Here is a 26213-nt window from a genome sequence, read left to right as displayed (position 1 = left end):
CGTAATATCATATGATATCCCTGCACTTTAAACGGAGCAATTATTGTACACGTGTTTTGACCCATATTACTTGTGAAGATATTATAAACAACACGGTTCTCTTGAATTTTTATTACAATCCAGCAGTATCTGGTTTTCAGGTTAGGATTGTTGATATTATATAAAGTTGGTTATAGGTATGACTAGAGTTTCATTATAAACAGGAATTATTAAATAAAGATAAGCAGTGGTGGCTCAGTGGTGAGAACCTCCGACTTCAAAATCGATAAGTCGAGGGTTCGAGACCGGTGATTATTAAATGAAAAGAAAATGTGATTTGTAGCTTATTTGAAAAGCGATTTATTATATATTTAACTTAAAATAAATCAGAATATAGTAGGTATTATAAGCTTTTCTTCACGGCTGCCCTCGTTTGCAATTTATACTATAGCGTTTCATTTTTTACTCAAATACATAGTCAAGTTATATTTTATCTGTTAGTTATGGTATTTAATGATACTAATGTAATTTCAAATATAATGAGCCTTGATAGTTTTTTTTTTTCTAAAAAAATATAACCTATTTTAAAACGATTTTTTTTTAATTATATGAACAACTAGCGGTCCGACCCGACTTTACCCGCGGTATGTTTTTTCTCTGCATAAGAACCTTCCTTGTGCCTTAACAAAAACGTTCAAAAGATATTGTCGAATTGATCAACCCGTTCTTGGGTTTAACACTTAGCAACACAATTAGCGATCCATCCTACGTAACATCCTATCCTAGTAATATTATAAATGCGAAAGTTTGTAAGGATAAGGAAACTACTGAACCGGATGCAATGAAATTTGGTTGGTAGATAGCTGGACAACTGGAATAACATATGGACTTTTTATCCCGATATTCCTAGGGGATACGTACTTACGCGGGTGAAACCGCGGGGCGCAGCTAGTTTTTTATGTATGTTTAAAGATACTTCTTAACTAAATATGAGTAAAATGCAAGGAAGCTGCGGTTGTGGTAAAGCATATCACATGAGTATGTTATTATAAATATTCACGAGTTTACTTACAGGTTGCCGCAATGTTTTTAATTTTATAATTTTTTGCTTGAAAGTTTGTTTGTTAGGTTAGGTTTGTTAGGCTAGCGGTATTTTGCATTTAAAATATCGAATTTTTATATATGAATGATTTTATATATATATGTTAATTAAAAGGAAAGTATTCGGCATTCCTAACAAGATTATTGATCAAATTATCTAGCTTATTCGCAGTTTTATTTTAGAATTAATTTTCCAGATAATTCGAACATTTTAAGAAAAATTTATACTAAAACTTTATCTTTGGTAGTTTAAATTAATTACATAGATAAAACAAAGTCGTTTTTTCGGTCTGTGTGTGCTTAAAAATATACGCAATGGATGGTGTTTATAAATAGATAGAGTGATTCAACAGAAAGGTTTATACGTATATGTAATAACATCAATTAAACTACTTTGAATTTAACGCCTGCGAAATTGCGGGCAAAAGCTAGTAGGTACACAATATGATTATATTTGCAAAATAATATCATCATTATCATCATCAGCCCATATGTGTTCCCACTGCTGGGACACAGCCCCCCTATGAGGGTTCAGGCCATAATCCACCACGCTGGCCAAGTGCGGGTTGGCAGATGTCACATGTCGTGGAACTTTTGATTCTTGGACATGCCGGTTTCCTCACGATGTTTTCCTCCACCGTTTTAAGAAAAATAATATAATACGTTAAAATACTAAGTTTTTTTTAACGACATAAAAACACAAGTGATAGATATACTACTCTTTTACAAATGCTTTGCTTGAACAGTTAGCGCTTTTAGATTAGAAGAAACTTACAGCACAAATATATTTAAACTATTTAACTGGAGACGTGTTTTTTTATCTCTTAAATCTTTTATGTCACTTAAAGATAGCTTATGTAACGCCTCTAGCACGTTCCACGGCCCACGATGACAATGCAAGTCTATGAGGGCACTTTTTCTAAAGGTTAAGCACCATTCTACACGGTTTGTTTCGAGTGACCCTAACGATTATATATAACGTCGATGCGCTGATTGTTGTGTGGTGTATAAGTTCTATCAATCGTTTATTTTGGGACCCTACCTACATACATAAGTAAATACCTCACCATTTTCGTATACTAAGGCAGTACTCCCTTGCGTGTATTTCACGTCGTCGCCTGAATTTCGCTTATATAAATTTACCTAGCGAGCTGACTCGGCAAACGCAGTTCTGCGGTACTGTTATGATGAAAAATATAGGTTGGTTGATTCTTAGATATACATACAAAATATTGTCTTCCTTCCGTCATTTGGGTAAAAAATCGGTCCAACTGTTTCGGATAAGTTTTGTAAGGGCAAGACACGACAATTTTATATTTCCATTTTTTTCTTTAATAAGTATTTGCCCTTGGCGAAACTGATAGGATGTTAAACTTTATTTCTGGTAGAATCTGAAATGAATAAATTACCTAATTTATTCAATTTTTTCATTTATTTATATAAGTGATTCCGCCTTAAATTTAGAACTAGCTATGTATGATATAATTACCATTATTAACCGTTTCGATTTATTTAAATAACTAGCTTCGCCCCGCGGTTTCACCCGCGTAAGTCGGTATCCCGTAGGATTATAGGGATAAAAAGTTGCCTATGTGTTATTCCAGTTGTCCAGCTATCTACGTACCAAATTTCATTGCAATCGGTTCATAAGCTTTTACGTGAAAGAGTAACAAACATACACATACACATGCCTCACAAATTTTCGCATTTATAATATTAGTAGGATTGTGCTCAAGATGGTTATATGGTCTGCCTTAAGGAGGATTAAGTAAGTTAGAAGGTTATTATAGAAAATCTTAAGGTCGTGCGATGATGAGTTTTCATTAGCGAAGCCAAATTTATTTAGAAGGTTAATTGTTAATGTCATATTTCATAAATGTTATATTCGTAATTTTCCGGTCTTCTAACCTGATAACACGAGAAGTGTTTGTTTTTCGGCTGTAGGCGTGTAGGACATTTTCAACCGACTTCAAAAAAGGAGAGGGTTACTAATTCGACTGCACTTTTTTGTGTTTGTTACCACTAAGTTTTTAGTGGGTTAACAGATTTTTATGATTCTTTTTTTATTTGGTGCTTGCCACTACATAGTATATGGTATTAATCCGGCATCACGTACAAATCCAACGGCGAAAGAATTTTTGAAATCGTCACAGTAGTTCCTGAGATCAGCGCGTTCAAGCAAACAAATTCTTTTTATTATTAATAAAGATAATAGTTACGTAAACATATAAATCACATAAAATGTACAATTCAAATGTAATCATTCTCCATACATTGATTGACGTACGTTAGGTACGTAATTGAAAGAAATCATATTTATATTATGAAAACGTGTCTATCAAGTTCGAGTCTTTTTCAATGAATACAATAGTGTACAAATTATCATAAATTTACTTAACCTTGAATAAAACGAGTGTCATCAATAATGAATGTTAAACCACTGCTCTCAAAATGCAAAACAAATTATTTTTTTTTACTGTATTTAAAATATAACTAATAATTATTAAAAAAAGAGTTTCTTGCCGGCTCTTCTCTGTAGAAACTGCCTTCTGAACCGGTGGTAAATGTGTAATAAGACGATTCAAAAGTGCTTCTATAAGAAGTCTAGTTGAATGTATAAATGTTTGAGTTTGAGTTTGAGTTTGAACAGATTTGTGTATCAAAATGGCGTATTGCAGCTACCAGTGTAATATTAACTGAAAATCAGCAAGGGCCGTAATAAATACTGCGGCTTCTGTTACTAACGGCGCAAATGAGTAATGCATCCAGCATCCAAGTAGTGGACCAAGAGCTGGCGATCGTTTCATGAAACGTAATTTGTTAAATTGTTTTTAGTAACAGTGAAACTGCAATAGCTGGTATATTTTACGTGTAAGTTTGTGATTATAGAAAAACCCACGCAAAGTGGTGTAATTAAATTTGTTTAAGAATGTTTATATTCGAAAAATTGTATAATACCTTTTTATGTTATACTAGCGGTCCGCCCCGGCTTCGCCCGTGGTACATATATAGCCTATAGCCTTCCTCAATGAACGGGCTATCTAACACTGAACAAATTTTTTTAACTCGGACCAGTAAATCCTGAAATTAGTGCGTTCAGACAAACAAACTCTTCAGCTTTATAATATTAGTATAGACCGGGGCTTTATATGATAGATACATATAAACTTTTTAATAATTAATACATAAATACTAATCCAATAGCGTCCATATTGTACTTCTGTAGAAAGACAAAAGCCAGTAGGGAATTCCACTCCTTGTGAGTTTGCATTAAAATATACATTCGCATTAATAAAGCCGACAGCAGTGATGAGGACTTGTCATTAGATTTTCAAGTTATAATGACTATCACCTACACAAACTCCTGTCTTTATATCAATGTAGGTATATATTTATGTTTTCGGAGTAAAGCTTGCATCATTATAACATGCCTTAAAAGAATTGAATGGCACCCGTGTCGAATCTCACATAGATAATTTTTATGCTTTCATAGAACAATGTGTGATAATTTGCAGTATCACAGAAACAGTTGATATGTGATACACGTGTGAGTAATTATGATAACGGAGCCACTATTCCGGATTTCCACGTGGCGAAGGTTTTCACGTGGTTTAACTTAAGAGATATATACGATATTACAATGTTTATTGTTCAGTTAATCACCTAGACACAATAGCAAACCGTGTTTGGAGGTTGTATGATGTTTATGGTTCAGTCAATATATGGGTCGATGTTTACATTAAAGCTATATAGTCTATGTTTTAGTTACAAATTACAATATTTAGAATGAATACAATGGAGTTTAAATAAATAATTTGTCAATTATAAATACAAGTTCACCCTAAAACATTAATTTTGACGTGTATTACAGTATCATCATTACGAATGACTGAATTTCCTAAATATTCTTATAACCTTGATCTTAATATCTTTTTGATTGAAAATTCAACAATAGCTTTATTCGGGTGATCCTCTTGTTATTAAATGTATATAACAACTTGGTGATACCCTCGACTCCGTCAAAAGTAATGTGAAATAGGACTAAGGAGCTTAACTGTATAAGAAGCTACGAGCTACCTTTGGGACGAAACAAACCTCGATGTATAACCAGTCTATATTATCATTGTTCAGTGGAACAAAAAGAAAAATTCTAGTGGAACAAGCGACTCTATTAATTTGAACAAAAGTGGACATTGTTTCAAACCTTTGGTGCAGCAGACTGTGAACACAAAAGGCAGGTACAATGACTTGGCTACCTATGAAAAAATAGATTAAAACTTACGGCTAGGGCTAGACGATCGATTTTTTAATAACTCAGCTAAGGTTTGATCGAGGTTTATCGTTTCTTTATTGCTTTCTAAGCGAGGATAATGGGGTGCATTTTACTACTTCGTAAACGGTGATATTCTGATAAAATAGTTGGCTTCATTTGAATACGTAGGGTGGTGGTTGGTAAATACACACATCAATAACATCTAGGGATATTTTATAATTCGTCAAATAACTGAAAATCTAGAAAGATGTTCCGATACAGAAAATTAAACAATTATCACTTATTTAAACGTAAAAAGAAAATCACACTAAGCTGCCTTAGCGTCGTGTTATGGTATTAAAATGAATTCCGTAATATCGAATGATAACTATTTATTGGATATGACGGTGATGGCTGCGATTTTATCGATTTAGTTAAGATTAAAAGAATATTGCTACTACGCAATGGGAATTCGAACTATACAGATTGCTGTGTATATTAGTTGATAACTTCGTTGCGTTTATACCGTTTTTATTAATACTATGATAACATTTTACCCAACATCATTACTCACCTCATTGTGCTTCTCTATTATAAAATAGCATCGAGTTCAGTAAAAGTTCATTGTTCCACTCTTAATTTATTTTATCAGGCATCTCTCGTTTAAATAAATATATCGATAGTCTATTTTTATTCAACTATCTTGTCCTAAATATCCGTCGCTATTGTACCTTGTTATTATTTGTTTTTTATTAATTAACACGGTAAAGAGGAATTGGTGAAATGTATTTTTTAATTAAGCTTCATTTAAACTGCTAATTACAGTTTAAGGATGTTATGTTAAAATTAAAAATATTTGTTTTAATACGGAGCTAATAAATATGTATCAGAGAATGATTCATAACAATCGATACAGTAATAAATTCGATAAAAACACGTGATCTTTCTCCACGTGCGACGTTCTTTTTATATAATCAATCTAAATGCTATGTTTTAAATTGAAATAACCTACACATATTGACTTGTAATCCTAATTATAATTACATAATTAACTTTTATCTCTGTTGGCGACATTTATCTTCAGAGCATGTGCCGGTTTCGAAGTGTAGGCATCACTTTGATATATCTATAGTTCAAAGATATTCGAGAAACTTCGATGTAATTTGTTCCGATTGTTCCATTTAAATTCATTGGATTTTCTATAAAACGCGACGGCGCATAAACCCAAAATTGCGTTCTAGTTGAGACGGTATAAACTATTTATTCCGTTCCGTTCAATTCGCGCGACGATTTGAATTGTCGTTTTGCCATTCATGCGATAATAAGTAATTTAGTGCTGTATTGACCGAGGACGTCTCAATAGATAATCTTTTATCTGGCTATTAAATAATGAGCCGTCGTGTCGTAGACCGACCGCTCAGTGGTCTTCTGAGCGTGTACACTATCACTTCTTCCTTCTATAATTTGGACAAACCTTTGTCGAGTTTCCTCGATTGTGATACATTGTTAAATGAATACAAGGATACCGCGCGTGTAGTGATCAGTGAAATAAGTGTCGGGAACGGATAGTGATTTTAATAATCGGTGTGTATTATAAGTACAATGCGGTGATATTAATTGTATTCGTTTTTGGCAAGCGGGCGTTCTACGGCGAGCCAAAAATCAAAATGACTATGCAGATGGAGGTAAATATTGTTTTCGAACTAAATCGTTTAACGCTGACGTGAAATAAACATAGCGTCGTAATTTTAATAGAGTTCGTCGAATGTTGTTGGTTTACTGTTGTAGTTGATTAAACAGTAATTGTTCGAGACTTGTGGCTTGAGTTCAAATGGCAAGGAATCTGTTTGTACTTCGTAGTTGAACAAACAACGTCGCTTCATTTTTGTCGCAGTTTGCGAGCGGTTTTGAGAAATTCTCTTTGGTAGCTTGTGTTTTTTTTTTCTTTTTCGATGATGCCTTCTGGTTTGTTGTTGTAAACGGTTAATTAGTTTAATGCATTGTTTATTTTACGTGTTTACTTCAAGCACATTTGCTAATCACCATTCTTGACTTGTCTTTAATATAAAAGTATTTTACGTAAAGATGTAATTTTAACAATATTTACAACTAAGAGCGTGACGTGTAAGGAACTTTATATCTTGTACCCATCATCCCTGTGACATATAGTCAATTTGAATTTTAATTATAATGAGATTAAATTTTGAAACATCTACCACTGCTAGAATTATTATTTCATTTGCAGTTAAGATGTAAATATTTAAATGAGAAACGTCCTATCATATCAAGTTTTTGTTTTCTAATCTTCTATTACCATTTTAAATTATAGATAATAGGATTATATGTGATTTGATAATGTGCCTCATATGTTTACAAGAGCATAGGTACGACGAAGATAGAAAATGTAGAGCATATTAAATGTAAATGACATAGTTTTATGAAATAACAAATCATCGCAAATGAATGCTAAAGTGCGATCTAATGCAACCGATAGGGACAATGTTATTAATTGCATGATAAAATACGATCATTATTAATAGAAATTGTATTGCGATATAGAAAATATGAGCGGAATTAAAATTTACTCTTTACACTCGAAAATATTATTATTTTCCGCCCGCTTTTGAGGAATAAGGATTGACGAATTGAGATGTATTCTGAGATGCATTCTCAGGTTCAAAAAAAAAAAACAAAATTAAAATATTTCTATTGCGGTACATCAAAAGTGAATAACTTAGAATTAAAAATAATTTCAGGTTAGTTTTTGGTTTCGTTTTGATTACATAATTTAGATTAACAACAGCATGCATTGCTCACTTTACAGTACACGAATTATTCTACATCAATAAGAGACCTTTTATATTTAACAAATATTTAAAAATTCATGTAAACTGTGGACAATATTTTTAAATTAGTTTAAGGCTGGCCGGTCATGCCAGACATGCGCCCGTGATAACACTATCGTACTGTGACCTACGCTTTTCTTCTAGTTAATTGTAGCATAATGATTACGAGTTTCATGTCGTTCACCAGAAGATAAGCTTGCTCTTAATGGACTTCCGAAATGTTTTGTTTTAAATGTATGCTTTAAAAAAATATTTAAGATAATTGAAATTTGATAACATTATTAGCTTTTAAAACGGGACACGATAAGGGCGTGCATTGCAATAGTATATAATAAAATATATTAGATGATATTGTTTTTTTTAACTGATTCTCAAGGGCCTTACTTACCCTACCCGAAGTATGTGGGATTTATAATAAGTATGTTGTTAGATCCAATGTAGTGTAATATTCAATAAGTACTTTGAATAAATAATATGCAAGGTACTCTTAGCGAAAATATAAATGAAATTTAATTACTTTAATATTGACAGGGGTTTTTCCTCATAAGTATTGTTTCAACTTTGTGATAAAATATCTTCGTTTTAACAGCATTACCTGAACAAATAGCTGTCACGATCCTGAAATTGCATTTAGCGTCTAGACGCAACGTGACCTACACGTACTTTACAATCCCTTGGGTAAAACTAATAAAAATAATGCAACGAATAGAAAATCTCTGCCCCTATTAAACGAATTTAATACATATAAATAAGTATTTTATAGGTACTTAATTTATTTATGTATGAGGACCTAATCCCAAATCGAATGTTTTCTCTATAATCTGAGGCAGATTTTGACACTCGCGTGAACGTTGAACCTTCCAAAATCTTAACCTTCTTACGTCACAAGCTGGCATTACGCCAACGACCTGAAAGCCTTTTTCCGGGACGTAAACTTTATGCCGCCGTGGCTTAATTTCACTGAAACCGGAGCACATTTATCTTGGAATTTGTAGAACATTTTTCAGCACATCTGACTTGTTTGCAGCGTGGAAAGAGAATTTTCAATGGCGTTGGCGTTGCGAAGTTTTTCACTGTTTTGTGGCAGACACCACGCGTCCGAGGCCTTGCAGAAGTAATTACAATGCGGAACCGCCTTATGGAAGAATCCCATAACGCCTTCTGTTATCATCTAGTGAATTTTATATTTATGAAGATTAGTGTTATTACTGATTGATGTTTTTTTTTGCAAAATTTTGATATCCTTCTGGTTTGAATTAATGCAATATAGTAAATTTACTGTTTCTATGGTCGATAAATCAATATTAATTTTGCTGTGACTCGATGAAATTTATTTAATACTAGCGGTCCGCCCCGGCTTCGCCCGTGGTACATATATAGCCTATAGCCTTCTTCAATAAATTGGCTATCTAGCACTGAAAGAATTTTTCAAATCGGAACAGAAGTTGCTGAGATTAATACGTTCAAACAAACAAACAAATAAACTCTGCAGAGTCTTTATAATATTAGTATAGATCTAATTTTTGTATAAAAAGTCCAATTTAGGTGCAAAGTTTTTCGCTATCTTTGAAAACTTGTCTAGAATATTTCAACAATTTGGAATGTTTATATTCCTATAATTAGTTCATAACTACTAGCAAAGGTATAAATTACAGAATGCTATTATAACTCCCGCGATTTATTTAAAGCCAACATTTTTATCCTGTTAGTCTTCAGTGATTCGTTTAACAGCTTGATTGTTTGAATGGTGTGGTAAGTGGGTAATAGTCGTTGAGACAATAACCGTGTCACGCGACTGGGGTTCGAGGGAACATCACCACCCACGTCGATACGGGACCAAGAGAGAGATATGCGGGATTAAAACTGAAGCTGGATGATCTTGATTCTTGTGTAGAGTATTCTTTGTAAAATAAGTAGATGGATTGTATGGTTTACGTACGTTTACGTATTTTCCTGCGTTGAAGAATTTTATTTTAAATTAAATCCAAACACCTTGAGTTTCCAGTAGATATGTTTTATTGAGTTAATGATTATTTTTTTTTTGTCTCTGCGTCATTTTTTATGTTATAGCGGACAACTGAGCTGGCTCATGGATGGATGGTCTAATTAAATCGTAGTACTAGTATACTTTTTGTAATATACCGCAATTTAATAAATAATCGAAATTAATCTTATTGATTTTGTATGCAATTGTTAAACTAAATACTTTGCAATAATAAGTATAATAAAATTCACGAATAATAATTAAACAAATAAGTGTGACATGTTTGTAAAATAATTTAATTAAAACAAAGTACTGAATTGTAGATATTTTTGATACTTTATATCATTGTAAGCCTCGTGACAAATAATCAAATGGATACACTCGTTAAAATTAATAAATGATTCCTACTTTTTATATTATGAAACCTTGATGAAATTATTTCTGTCTTGTGAGCCGTAATATATTAATTTCGTGTTCTCATTATAATTCAATATTACATGCAGTTCTAAATAAATCGGCGTTTCTGGAAAATTCTACGCTCCCATCCATCTGCCGGAGCATTACAGCATGCATTTTTCTAAGAAAAAGTTTATCAACCTTACGTAGCATCTGTTCTCACGTCTGTCGGTAGGTGTTTGTTGGCAAACACACCAACTATATATAGCATTTGACGTAGAGAGTATGACACGTTGGATGTGAGCCAGAAGGCACGTCACGGGATGTCATGTATTCCCCAGTTTAAGGAATTGAATAATTTTCCTTCAAGATGCGAAGGTTGAATTATACAATTCATCACGTGTCTCGAATAATCTCGAAATGCTCTAATATTTGCAATGCTTCCGGCAACAAATTGCTATCGGAGATCCAGTTGGATATTAGCATATTTATGTGTAGTATTTTTTGCTTCCTAGTTGTGGTTGTAGTTTTAGACTTTAGACTGAGATTTCGTTTTAATATTTAACAAGATGGCGCAGTGGTTAGCAAGGAAGACTATTACGGGGTGTGAATCGATACCTAAAACTGGGAAAATTTAGAGACAAAAATTATGTTTATTTAATGTTTATTAGCTGTAACCCCCGTTGGTAATCCAGATTTAAATCTATTTCTGTACCATATTTTATACAGATACGAGCTTCGCACCGCGGTTTCACCCGCGTAAGTCCGTATCCCGTAGCAATATCGGGATAAAAAGTTGCTTATATGTTATTCCAGTTGTCTAGCTGTCTACGTACCAAATTTCATTGCAATCGGTTCAGCAGTTATTGCGTGAAAGAGCAACAAACACACATACATCCTTACAAACTTTCGCATTTATAATATTAGTAGGACGATTAGTTGTTTTCTCGTGAAAGAGTAACAAACGTCCATCCATTCATATTTCATGCTTACAAAGTTTCGCGTTTATAATGTGAGTAGAATAAAATATGATGTTTACTGTCTTGAGTCTATGGCTAATTATGTGTTATATTGTATATTATATTTATCGCCTTAAGAGGTTGTACTTTTGCTTCGTTGAGGATTAAAAGATGCTGAGTAAAATATCCGGAAATATATATTTATTGAAATTGCACAACTTCAATTAAATCTATCGATAAACTTTCGAGGACCACTCTTTTTAGAACTTTTACTAGAACCAAAATGTTCTAATTAATAATAAATGTTTCGAACTAAACGACTTCTCAATCATAAAAAAGTTAATTTTACGTTTGAAAAAAAATCTAGTAACTTCGCTCATTACCCATTTAGGTCGTATGCTCTTGACTACATCTAGAAATGTTAATCAGCGGCTGCTAATGAAATCCATGACCTGTAAAGTTTCTGTATCGATTATTTTAACGAGAACTTTTTCAGCAGTTTTTGGTATTGCATTGAATGTTCTTTGTGGAATACTGCCATGTCGCATGTTAAATAATCTGTTGGTGCTTAGAATTGGTGTAAGTTCTCTAGCTATAACGATAGTATTTGAATATTTTTTGACACATATCTTTGTAATTACAATGCATAGAAAACAAAACGCATTCAAATATGTTTTATTTTTCGCACCAATATACTTCCGAGGACATGGATGCCTTTATATAAATTAAGGCGTGTATATTTTTGTTCCTGTTTATTTTTTCTATTGTTGTTCTACGCTTGAAGAATTTGATGAACTTAATAAATGGATCCTTTTGGAAAGACTTAGAGTATTTTAAGCAACTCAAATAAAACACCGATCAAAAACTGTTATTATAAATGACAAACTTTCTGAAGTTGTTGAGATATCAGATGACCATTGACAGCATTTAGCTGATTGTATCCCAAGATGAGTGTCACGAAAAAGATTATAGAAAATGACATAATTTCTTCTGAATTCGTCTTCAAAGTCTATGTGGCACTTTAAAAGCATTTGCGGAAATAATTAATTCAATTCCTGTGTCAAGATTCTTGCAAGCGTTTTAGCGCCCTTGTGACGAAGGTCGATTGAGATTACGCGAACTTGACTTGAGTCAAATAAACCGAAGTTCCAAGATAAATCACGGCTCTCATGGTTTAGTTGCCGATGTTTATACTGAACAATGAGAGATCTGATTTATCATGGAATTTGGCTAACAAGTCAGTGAAATTTTAAAATAATGTAATTTTGATTTATTGATAACATCGTTGGTTGGAAATAAATGTTATTTGATTTTCATAAAATACGTGTAAGTAATTTTCATCCGGTAACAAAATGTTGCGATACGGACGTTTTACTTTGGATCCTAACAAACGACTAGTTAGATTGACGTTTATGACATTAAGTATTTGTTATATGTTTCTGACCGGAATAACAGCAATCAACAAATTAAACGGCGCAAAAATCATTAATTAAACGTAATATAAAGAAAATCCATAATGCGAATAAGTGCAGTCAGCTAGGAAAAATACATCATTATTTATATTCACTTTAGTATTACGTTCTAAAAAATACCATTCATTGTGATGATATGATTTGAAAATTTTATTATTCCTCTAAAACATATCCACTCATTTACATAAGAAATGAAAAGGTGTTTCTGCTACATTAGTGTTGCGTAATCAAAACAAGTGTTACACTTTTACAAGAAATGTCACATTGTTCTTATGTCTTGTTAAAAGAGTTAATTTAGTCTGTTCATTAAGTTCATTAAATAAATTCAGATAAAAGTTAAAATGGAAGGAAACGTATTTACATTCTAACTTTCGGATTATTTTGTTTATAATTATAAGGTGAATCTTCTTTCCCATTCCTCCATGGTAATCATTTTAACTTCTTCCCATTAATGGTCACCCAGTTCCATGTCACCTCATTTAACAGAGATTTCCCATGAGAATGAAAACGTGACCCCGTATATTATGTTTGGAGGTCGGCCAGTAATTACAGCTTTTTATTTTCCTTGCTGCTCGTTATTTCTCTCGTATATAAGTACTGAAATATTTTTGCGTTCTCTCGACGTGTGATTGTTTTTATAATGTAGTGTGCTGTTTCATATTTTATAATGTAGTGTGCTGTTTCATATTTCTTCATGCAACACATAAATGCTATGTATGTGCAACAATTTTTTGGGTTATATTTATAAAAATAACTTAAATACAATGAATAATGTATAGAATATGTGTGGCGAGAGTCGAGACTACACTATATTGCAGACAACTGTTTAATAATGCCGCTGAACGTTGTGGCTTAGTAATTAGTTTTAGCTTGATGCATTACCATGACCTTTATAAATCTCCATTTATATTTCTTCATGTATAATTTAAAACGAAATATTCCATTAACGTTTGGTTTATCATTTTAAAACATAAAATTGTTTTGTTAGTAATTTGATATGTGTTTTAATTGTTTCAGCATGAGGTCACGACGGCGCTGCGGTATACGCATGGAAGCCCGGCGAACTGCTGACCACGCGCTGCACACGTTGCGCGCGCAGTTTCGCCGAGCGTTGCCGGAATGGACCGCGCGCGCCTCTCGCCGTCGCCGGATCGCGCGAATAATAGGCCGCTCCAAGGAGGACCCAGCGGAACCGTCGACACGTCCGTCCCGCCCGCGGAGGCCTTAAACGACCCAGAGACTCCGCGGCCCGCGCCGCATGCGCTGCCTTGTATTCCCGAGAGCGAGCCCCTGCTCCGCGACCCGCTCAGTGTTAGTGAAGTGCCGCGAAAAAACGGACGATTGCTCCACGTTCAGTTTGACGCTCAATCACCCCCCGCGGCGGTCTCGGTTTCCAGCTCCAGCTCGAGCTCTGATGATGAAGACGTCTCCATTGCAGAGGCTCGGCCCCCCGACGGGGGCTGGGGATGGGTCGTCGTGTTTGCCTCTTTCATGGTTAATCTTATCGCGGACGGTATCACCTTCAGTTTTGGTGTGTTCTTTCCACATTTTCTCGAGTACTTTGGCGAGGGTAAGGGAAAAACCGCCTGGATTGCTGGCATCTTTATGGCGATGCCGCTGCTATCCGGCCCCATTGCAAGTTTTCTGACTGATAGATATGGTTGCCGGCGTATGACCATTTTTGGGTCCATACTAGCAGCAATAGGATTTGTAATCTCAGCTTTTGTGGACAATATGGAAACATTGTTCTTGACGTTCGGAATTATGGCCGGTTTTGGATTGAGTTTATGTTACGTTGCAGCCGTAGTTATAGTAGCATACTATTTTGAGAAAAAGCGATCATTAGCGACTGGAATTTCTGTCTGTGGTAGTGGTATTGGTACATTTATATTTGCACCATTGACGTATGTTTTGCTCGATGAGTACGGATGGCGTGGTACTACACTCATTCTAGCAGGATTTTTCCTAAACATGGCAGTGTGTGGTTTGCTATTCAGAGATTTGCCATGGACAGCCACAATGAATGAAGAGAGGGCGAAAGAGCGAAAAAGAAGACGAGAAAGAAAACGAAACAAACGCTTTGGCTCTTCCGTTGATAGTTTCTCTGATAGTAAAAGTAGTGCTGCAGGTTCTAGTAAAGTAGGAGATAATGTAGACATTGAAGCCGTGACAACATCAATTGTACCACAATTCAGTTCACTTGTCGACTTACCTACTTTCATGACAGGAGATGAAGGTGTATCCTTAGAAATATTTGAAATGATGTCTAACAAGGGACGTGCTTATGCGATTCTAGCTCAGAACTATCCAGGCGTGATGTTGCCATCAAGGAGTTTTAGCGACAGCGGCCGCTTGCACGAACAATCTCCGCCAAAGGCGCTTATGTCACCTAGCTGTATGTCCCCGGGACCAACATCACCAGCTACCGCATCCAATGCAACAACGACAAATACCTCAAGAGCGCCCCTTAATGATAAAGCAGCGTTATCGCTGTGGCTTAGAAGACAAGGAGCTGGCTCCACTAAAAAGCCACCAGCGTTTTTGAAGGATTTACGAATACACAGACATTCTTTGACGTATAGGGGTGCTATGCTCAATATTAATCGTTATAGATTAAGAGCTTCGTCTTGTCCCAATATTTTCAGAAACTCCATGACTACCATTGCTAAAGAAAAGGTGAGATATAACTGTTTATTATTGAACTCATAAGGCGTGTCAGATAAAGCGAGTTGGTTATACTTCTTGTACCTGTTTTCATCTACGCTATTATTGTAAAATGAAAAGATTCTTTATGTAAGCTGCAAAACTACTTAAGTGATTTCGGAAATTCTTTCATTAGTAGATTATTGCTGGTTTGCCAGTGAAGCTATATTTTTATATATTTTTCTCGGTCAGAAGAAAAAGTTGGCAGAAGTTTAATGTGTTGCTCTAGATTTTTTATAATAGTTTGTTATAAAAATATTAGACCTCGTAGTTGTAGCTCCTCGTAGTAAACAAGCCTTAATACACAATGCCATTAGATAATTATGAAAAAGCATAAAGCAAATACAATGATGGATGAGCATACACATGACTCACAAAGAAATTAATTACTCTATTTTGCATTTTTTGGTTTTTAAATAAAAAGCATTTCAACTGCTCCACTTCTTTAAACATTGAAAGATAGTTTATTGAGAAATACTTTATTGTGCACCATAAATTACAATTACAAGAGACAGAAGGTAACTTAAAATGTACAGAGGGCGGTCGTATCGCTATAAGCAATCTCTCCCAGATGAGTCGGAAGGTAAGGTGGTAGATAAAAACTTTGGGTAGCTACTGCTTATCTATTCAATCTAACTCGGCTCTCATTTACGCTCCTCCACCAGAATCTAGTTCAAATCCTCAATCGTTCCTGTATATGATTGCAGGTACAGTGGTACGCCGGTCTCTGGGACTTCTGGGACCTCGTCGTGGACGTCCTCGACTTCTCCCACTTCCGCAACCCCGCGTTTTTGGTGTTCGCCATCTCGAACTTCCTGCTGTACATGTGGTACGATGTACCATACGTGTACATTGCGGATAACGGTATGAGCATGGGTTTCAACGAATCGCAGTCGTCTATGCTGATATCTATCATTGGAATCTTGAATATGTTTGGCGAGGTGAGTGTTATTGCTTTTTAGTTTGCCTAAATGTGTTTTCAATTCTAAGTTAATTGGAAATTTGCCGCGAATGGATTATTTTCTGTATATTTTGAAACGTTTGTTTTTTTTACATTAAAATAATGATTGGAATATAATGGAATAAGTTTGAAAGGCAGGCCGCAGGAGGAGACTTGAAGTTATTGGGTAAAAATTATAAGAAACTTTCTACTATATTTCTGTAAATTTACAAATGTTAGCGTACATACATGTATTAGTATTTAGTAGATTTTAGGTAAATTATAAAACAATCTGCTAACTGCGTAGCCCATACAACATCTCTTACACGTTATAGACAATTATCAATACTTAAAAGTGTTGAACTTGTTATCGTGTGTGTTTTAGGTTTCCAACGTGATATCGCGCGAACCGCACTACATATCCTTGTTCTTGATTTTTGTAATCAAATAAATCAAGTAAATTATATTTGAGTAGTTTGTGTTATCAACATTTGAGTAGTAGCAAGATAGTATAGGATTTATAACTAAGCTTGGTTTTATATTGTAACACATTCAATATTTAGAAATGACTGACTGTTACTAGAATGTTATTTAATGATTAAAAACATTTTCTTCAAACCATACCAGGACTATTGGTTAATACGCCCATACTTCTAAGTAGGTATTTTCTATGTATTAAAAATTCTATATGAATATAAATTTACATATCAAAGAAGTAATGTAAACATCAATGTTGAGGCGTGTGAATGGACTTTCAAAATAAAGATTACAAAAATTATGAACTCTCTATTTTAAATGGTTCATAAAAGTATTACATTAAACAGCTTTAAGTAGATAAGTATTATGTATATATCCAATTTTCACATTGTAACTTTCCGTCAGGATCTGACTGTTTTAATACTAGTATTTTCTTGTTTGATTTTACGCGAGTATTATACATTTAGGAATTAAACACTTTTTAACGGATTTTAAACGCGATTTATTCATTATATTATTAACCCGATGTTTCGAAAACTTTACAGCGAGCGTGGTCACGGGGAGACTGACTGTTTTAATACTTTTATAGCGGACAGATGTTTCCATCATAATAATTGAACTCTTTAGAAATTTCGTGACATAAAATATTTTTTCACGAGAGAAAAGAAACCTACAAAAATGGAAAAGAACAGATTATAAATATAAGAAATTTCATTTCTATAGCTTATTCATCGATCATGGTCATCGCGGTTATTGGGTTTGTACACTTCAAAATAATAATAAAATTTTTGCTTTCATTAAAATGTGTCTTAAAGACGTATTGTTGTTATCTAATTTATGTTATTGATCACTTCAGAAACGAGTGATAGCGATAGTAGTTGTATCTCATTGTTATATTAAAGCGAACAATCATTTTTATCCGTATAAGTACGTTTAAACATTTATTTATAAACATAATGATAGTGACGTATACATTCGTACTTTATTTAACGTATATTCAATATTGTACCATTCTGTTCACTTACAAAAAATGATTTGAAATCTGGTTTTTTATCTTGACCCATATAAGTCTCAGTTGATAAACTGAAGATAATATAGTTACGTAAACTCATGCTTCTTCCAACGATTGTTTTAGATATTAAAACAGCTGTATCAACTCATTGGGAAACGATATCTAAAACTCGATTAATAAAGTATTGATTTGATTGATGGATGGGCAAAAAAAGCTACGAATCCTAAATGCTTACACTGGATATAAAAGGTCTATAAAAGTTCCATCCTGTCTAATTTATATTTGTTCTTCTTCTTCTCTTATTTATTGTCTCTACCCAATAAATAGTGACTCCGCAAATGTCCAGACTATACGGGAGAAACAGGACTTAAATTTCAGGCAGACTAATAAGTTGTGACATTTAACATTTGGAAATCGGTGGAAAAATACAAAAATTTAGATCCACTTGGAGCATTTATGCTTGTTATAAAGCATGAGTCAACTTCGGTCTCCAAATGGGCCGTCCGTCAAACGCCTTCTGATAATGTAACTACTATGTATCACTATAACGTTGTATCTACGTGTGTCACGTGTTATCACATGCGTAGTTTAACGTGATTGTATATTCAACTGTTTAAACTATTCATGGTTTTGATAGAAACGTGTAGGAGATAATTCACGTTGACGTGGATAATAACAAAGGCTGTCAAATGCGAGTGTCACGATAGTTTTGTTACTAATTGCGCTAATCAAAAAGGTTTTGAAACTTAGAACACACTAGCTTTTCCCCCGCGCTTCGTCTGTGGTACATATATAGCCTATGTCACTCAGTGAAGTTGCAGCATACTACTTGTGAAAGAATTTTTGTAGTGGTTTTTGCGTGAAAACGTTACAAACATACAATAATACAAAAGTTTCCTCATTATAATATAGACAATACTGTATTTTGACAATAGTGTAGACAAATACTGTTTCTTGAACTGTCAAGATGACATTTCACGTGTACATTTACGTGCACAGTAAAAATATTTTATGATACAATATTTCACTCTAAATAAAATATGTTTATCCATTTAGTAATGCAATGTTTCCGTACTGCGCATTGTTTCCTTTTATATATATAAAAATCTGTAATATTTTACCCACATTTCAACACATTAATTCATAAAAGCCAAGCACACTCATATTTTTAAATTCAAACATACATTAAAACCCTCGCAATTGTGAAGTACAGGACTCCATTTAATATTCGTAACGTTAGTGCTTTTAAAAATGATAAATATTTGAACTACGAGTTTCTACTTTGTCAAGATTCGTTAGCACTGAAAGCCCTCGTTGGTCTGGTTAAATATTAAATATACTCATTAACGGATGGACTCGCTTTTACTTTTAATAGACCATTTTTATGCTCAATTTGTGAATAGTTAAAGCACATTTTGAATGGAGAGTTTAAATCAACATTGTAGTCCGACGGTGGGAAGTTAAAATGTTAATTTATGAAAATTTATTTAAAATTTGAAGTTAAAATAATTTTACTGGAATTTAAAAAGGAAGCTGCCGCAAGGACTCTTTAGTATCGCTATGAAAATCTGTCTGCATTTTAATTGTAGAAAAATATATATGTATTATTTTGCTATAAATATTTTCTATGGAAACATAACGTTGTGTTGCGTTATAAACCTTTATTATTATTATAATGTAGGATCATAAAATGTTAACTAGGAGCCGGGGGCCTGTTTCCTTTTCCTCACTCTACCCTGTCCATTCCTTCTTTCCAGCCCATTGCCCCTTAAAAGCAGGTCGCGCATTCGGAAGGGCATTATTTCTGCAAATGTTAACGGGCGGTGGTGATCTCCTACCATCAGGCAAACCACTACTAGCTCAGTTTCTCGATGTGACATAAAAATAGAAAATTGGCAATTGAAAATTGTTCTGGAGTTACATATAGACTTCCGTTAGTTACCCCTGTACCCTGACATTCAATACTATACTATTCGCTCAATAGGACCATTATTATATATTAGTTAACATTTTTATTTTGAGTGTAGCTTTGCAGCAAAGTTTAAAATCGCTAACCGATTTCTCCAATACTTCCAGATCCTTCTCGGCTGGGTGGGCGACTGGGAATGCGTGAACCCCAGTCTAGTATACGCCGGTTGCATGGTGCTATGTGGCATCGTCACCCTGCTGGTGCCTCTCCTAACTTCATACATCACGCTAGCAGCCGCGTCTGGGGCATTCGGCGCGTTCATTGCGGCCAATTACTCCTTGACCAGTATCATACTGGTGGAACAGATAACGTTGGAGAAGTTCACGAACGCGTACGGGCTGTTACTGCTGATGCAGGGTGTCGCCAATCTGGTGGGACCGCCGCTCGCTGGTAATTGCTATTTTGTTTTCATACTTATCGAATATTCTCTTCGCTTAGTTAATAAGCGGTTGTTGTCGTATAAAAGATGTTAGTAAGAATTTAATTTCGACGGGTCTAGACGAATATTTCATCTTACTTATTTTATAAATGTGAATTTTTGTGAGTTGTTGTGTGTCTATGACGTAAACGTATTTGCTAGGCAGTTGATGGCTTATATAACAAAATAACACATAAGCGCTGGAAATACTCGCTCTTGCAGGTTTGTTCGCGGGTGAAACCGCGCGGCACAACTAGTCAATATGATTAGAACTTTAAATATACATACTTTTTTGTATAAACGTACATAAATTGATTAGAACGGGAATAATAAGAAAGGAAATAATTAATTAATAAACAAGCTTAATATGGTTGGGCCGTTATAAAGCGGTCGGTGTAATTTATTTTTTAAATTTGTAATACATTAGATTTTTGAGATATTACAAAAATGAATATGAAAGCAAATAGCTCTTGTATTTGAAAGATAATAAATAAATTGACTGTTATAGTCCTAACCAAATCCAAGTGCGAATCATACTGTACAAGTTATCGCTGCAACACTGTTTTTGTAAAAATTTCTACATACTTCTTCGTTTACTATAATGATTATAAAGATGATTTTTATAAAATTTTTACATTGAGAATGTCTCAAATCAATCAATCATTTGGCAATCCATTTGGAGAGACGTAAGGTCTGCAAACGACCTTACGCCTCTCCAAATGTTCATGGGCGGTGGTAGCGCTTACCATCAGGCGACCCACAGCTCCATTGCCGACGGTTACATAAAATAAATCATAGACTACGACGCCCGTATCGTTTTCAACCGAATTCAAAAAAATTATATCAATTAGATTGTAATCTTGATATCCGGGCGGATCCGGGACGAGCGTCTAGTTATAATATACATATATCTCTAGCTGTGCACCCCGGCTCCGCCCGTGTAATAATTTATATGTATGCAATAATTTAATTTATATAGGTATGTTATTGAAATAACATAAACTATCCTATATTTTAAGTTGGATCAAACTGCACATGGTGTGCAGATTTGATTAAAATCGGTTGAGTAGTTTAGAAGTCCATTGCATCCAAACAACCGTGACACGTAATTTATATATATGTTAAGATTAGAACTTCTATAAATTGTATATATTTTCAAATAGTGCTGAATAATCTTCCAGGTTGGGTGTACGACATGACGAATTCCTACGACCTATCGTTCTACTTGGCGGGCGTGTTCATAGGACTGTCGGGGCTGGTCCTACTCATACTGCCGCTCGTGAAAATCAGCAGGAGATACAATCGACGCAAGCGCAGACCAGTACACGAAGATGCGAAAGTTAACGGCGTTGTGAAACAAAATGGGAAGATCATGGCTTAAATTCGTGTGAAGATTTCATAGAATTGGGACTCGGATTGGAAATTTCAGTAGAATTTAATGAGTTGTGTGTTATGGACGAAGTGGTGTTTGGTTAAAACGTGTTGGTTTAGATCGCATTGTTAAATGATATGTGAGTTTACAGTTTCTTTCGTAAGTTTGTTAGATATAACATTGAGTTGTCCTAAACTAACGTATATTTTCGGTAAAGTCATGAGGCTAATTATTTATAAAATTATGGTGTGTTATGATGATGTATTTGAAATGAAAAAGCATTATTGGAAATCGTGGTAACTTCTTTTTTCATAAGCTTACGTTTATAAGTACCGTAAGTGTACTATAGTTGATATATTGTTCTAAAATCGTATTTAAAGATGGTTAAAAAGCGTTCTGCGTTATATGAGCCCAAACAACATTTATAAATAATCTGTTAAGTCAGTGTTATTTAGTATTTTTGAAGTAATGAGTGATGACGTCACAGCTCCTACACTATCAGTAATATCTTTCAATATATCAGTGGTCTATGCCTTTAATATATCGATATCGACGACAAACATTGGAATTTGAATAATTATTTACTATAATTATAGAAATTTATATATACAAACGTGACTGTTGGTCTAAGAGTAAACGCGATAAGGTTTGGTAGATTAGTGACTTGTTAAATAATTAAATCGTGGATATATATTTACTAGGGCCTATACCCAAATAGGGATGTATAGGCTAATGAAGAAAATTATCGCAATAAGTAATCACAAATTAAAACCAAATATAAGAGACACCAATAACATGGTCACGACCACGTCAGTTCAGTCTTCCCAATATCTCCATGGAATATATTCTAAATGAAATTTTAAATGGCCTTAGAATCCCGTAGAAGTTACTAGAATTTGCTAGAAATAGATATATAGTGGTTCGTAGTCAATATAGATTCGATAGTGTGGTAAGGAACCGTTGTATAGTCTTGTTAGGGATGCTCTCGTGGGAGTATGTTGCAAAACATAAAAGTGTTCGATGATTTTCAGTTGTTTAGAATTTTCTCGAAATATTTAATATATATGTATACTTTTTCTTGTAAAATAGTATTTGGTGCGTTGTTTGTGAAGTGGTTTTTACCACAATGTTCATTTATTTCAATTGAAATCATGTTTTTATATACTGTATTTGTATTCGAAAATATTCATAGGAATAAGTTTTTGTTTGCAGCGGTCTGTTTTAGTCAATGTATGATGGAAATTGAATTGCGTATTTCCAGTGTGTTTAACGTTAGGAAAAGGAGATGACAAGAGTGGATTTAGGAAGTATAATAATTGTATAAGTAATTATAGTACATTGGTACAACATCGACGATTCGTTTATTGGAAATAAGCAGTGATAACTCATATTAAGCGTTAGATATTTTTCAATGATTAAACTGCATACTGTTTCAAGGTTTTTTATTAGAATTGTGTGTCGATAATCAAGTATGAATTAATTAGTTAAGTATGTTAAGTATTTAACGACATGAAAACTTCAAGGCATCTTATTTTTCCTATAAAGCATGCTAACTTTTTAAGGATTAAATTTTGTGAGTACTTTTTGATAACTTATCTTATATCGTTTTTGTTTGAAACTATCTGTGTGAGTAAAAAGAGATAAAGTCATACTGTTCCGCTCTATCACTATAGCATCGTAATAAACTAGAGCGAGACGCAACGATCATAACAGCTTACGCCTTTTCGAGTAGCTTTTCGATTAGCTCTTAATATTTTTGAAATGCTAAAGAAAGTAAAATAAAAAATTTAAAACTATAATTAAATGATCTGTTCACATTAGAGTAAGCGCAAAACAGTATATTTAAACAATTTATTCTAGTTATTGTATTGCAATTACATGTTAAATCGTTACGAATAATGAAGAATATATTATTATATCTTTATATTTACATTACAGCTAAGAAGTATTTCTTTAGTTGATAACATTTGATCAATCAAAAGCAATAAATTTACACTTTGTATTGTATAAGATCCCATAAAACACCAAAGACTGCCTCCTATTTGAAGTTGTTTTCCATAGATAATAGATTGTAGTTTATAGAAGATGTTGCTAGTTCAAGGCAGATAATGGTGGATACACACAATCTAGTTTATCGTCCATTTTGCATGATACTCCGGGCTTGATCAATTTAACAAACCCAATTGCAATGTATGAAAATAATATGTTAAGATATCTTTTCAATATTTGAATTTGAAAAAAAGGACCTGAAATTCATCACTTCTGTCATTTTTAAGAATTTTATCAATCAAATTTATAAATAAGCGTTATTTAAACATGTATTTGGCTTAGTTAAAATCACAACTAAATAATTTTACTTGTTTTAGAGTGTGAAAGCTTTTCATATTTTATGTATAGCCAAAAGAGTCTTTCATTGTGGTCGCACTGATTATTAAATGGCCAAATAATTTGAATTGTAATAAATAAACTTATTACCTAATTATGCTATGTATAGTTTGTATGTGGAATGTTTTAGTGATTGTCTATAGTTTATTATATAACCGAAGTTCCCAGAAACTAATGATTTTCTCAATTCAATTGTATTTCTATTTGTGTTAAAAACACACGGGACTTTATCAAGTTTTTTACCTATTGCCATTGCAAGGTTTTTAACCTATTGCCGTGATTTATTTTGTGTTTGATAGTGAATTGTTTTCATTGTGTCTTATTTTCGAATCTGGAGTAGGACCCTTTTTGTAGATATTAGTTATTTTTAAACAATATCGCTTTACGGAAATACAAATTGTGATGCGTATTTAAATATATCTCATAATTTACGAGGAGAACCATTGGTTAATCTTATGTTACATAATACATAAGGCAGTGAGTCAGTGCGATCACATAGGATGATGACGTTGTAAATTTTCTTTTTGAGTAGTTTGTATTAAGTGCTTGATATTTAGTTGAATTTTCAATACCATGACGTAAGAAGACATACTTTAGCGTTATTAGTATATTTCTTATACAAAAGCATTGTGTTTTATCTTTTGCTTCGAATGAAAATTGTTCAAACGTTTTATTGGACCTTATTAAATTGCAAATATAACGCCAAAAATTATTTTTTAAATTCAATTTCTTTTACCCTCTAAAATTCTTGCCAAGACATTTGTTCAAGAGATATTATGCAGTATGTGTGTAAGCTTTATGGTGGCCAAAATGAAACGGGTACAAAATGTATTATGTATATTGTGTTGTGTGCGTCTTTAGTAAAATTATTTTTTGGTTTATTTTTGTTTTATTTTGTTTTTCTCGGGCTTAACAGCGAGAAAGATCCGTTTCTTTCGGCTACGTTCTATTCATTCGAATCTTTTTGGAATAAATTTGGTGCCACTTAAAAAAAAGGACAAAATCGTGGATGGACAATTTTCGAGACTTGTTAAAAATTCTTTTTTATTTCCATCAGTACATATACCTTCTGATTTAAATCGTATAAGTTGCAATTATTATAAAGAATTGTGGTGTGACAGGTCTCGTTGTTTTGATAAGCAAACGGTAAATAAACTTTATAAAATTATGTCTTTTAGAAATTAAAGACTTTAACGGATTTTAAACGCGATTTATTCATTATATTATTAATCCGACGTTTTGAACACCGAACATTCGTTATTAAGTCTTTAATTTCGAAATGTATAGTACTCGCGTAAAATCAAACACATGAAAATACTGAAATTATGTATAGACATGCCCAATTATATGTATACATAGAGCTAGGCACGCGGGATACAAGTTACAATAGTATTATGAAGAACAAGCCACAGAATTTACAAGATACATTAAAATATTTCTACTGCATAATAAATGTTTTTTATACAAATAATACGATTTTCGAATTCTTATAATAGACATAAATTTATACATACTACGTCTAACTACGAGTCTTGTCACACCTAAATAAAATAGGACACCAGTAGATTTTCATATTCCTACCTAACACCTTTTAAAATTGTGATTATCGTAAAATAATAAAATACCTCATATTAAAATAACTATGTAGCTAAACGGGGCCTTTTAATATAGGCTTGTTAAATCCCTTGTAATTTAAATAGACTTAGGTTATTTCAATTAAAATCTGTTTGACCATCATACGTGTTTTATTTAATATCCAATACATAATATATTAGCATAATATAAGCATACAAATAATGTATGTTCTGCCTACAGCATGTGTGCGTAGTTTGGATTCTTTATTCAAGGATACTATTATACATAAAATTGACTTTTTTTATTTAAAATAATAAATTTATTCTGGCATGGCATAGCTTTTTTCCCGATATAATAATGTAATACTTATCCA

At 33.4% G+C, this 26213-nt stretch overlaps 1 protein-coding gene across 2 annotated transcripts in view; it reads left to right on the top strand.

The window, feature by feature from the left end:
* LOC119832218 (monocarboxylate transporter 1-like) overlaps positions 1 to 25260 on the top strand; it is a 30384-nt gene extending 5124 nt beyond the window's left edge. The window contains exons 1-5 of one of the 2 annotated variants that reach the window (XM_038355858.1): positions 6745 to 7017; positions 14007 to 15665; positions 16400 to 16633; positions 20198 to 20480; positions 21690 to 25260. In XM_038355858.1, the coding sequence (XP_038211786.1) occupies positions 14109 to 15665; positions 16400 to 16633; positions 20198 to 20480; positions 21690 to 21889 (2274 nt within the window). In that variant the 5' untranslated portion in view covers positions 6745 to 7017; positions 14007 to 14108 and the 3' untranslated portion in view covers positions 21890 to 25260. Of the gene's footprint in view, positions 1 to 6744; positions 7018 to 14006; positions 15666 to 16399; positions 16634 to 20197; positions 20481 to 21689 lie in introns of those variants that run through there. The other variant, XM_038355857.1, reaches the window with a different exon arrangement.
* Positions 25261 to 26213: the final 953 nt, after the last annotated feature.

The sequence above is a fragment of the Zerene cesonia genome, chromosome 15 (genome assembly GCF_012273895.1).
Source record: "Zerene cesonia ecotype Mississippi chromosome 15, Zerene_cesonia_1.1, whole genome shotgun sequence".
In the NCBI taxonomy this organism is placed as follows: domain Eukaryota; kingdom Metazoa; phylum Arthropoda; class Insecta; order Lepidoptera; family Pieridae; genus Zerene; species Zerene cesonia.
This window is presented reverse-complemented; position numbering and strand designations above follow the sequence as displayed.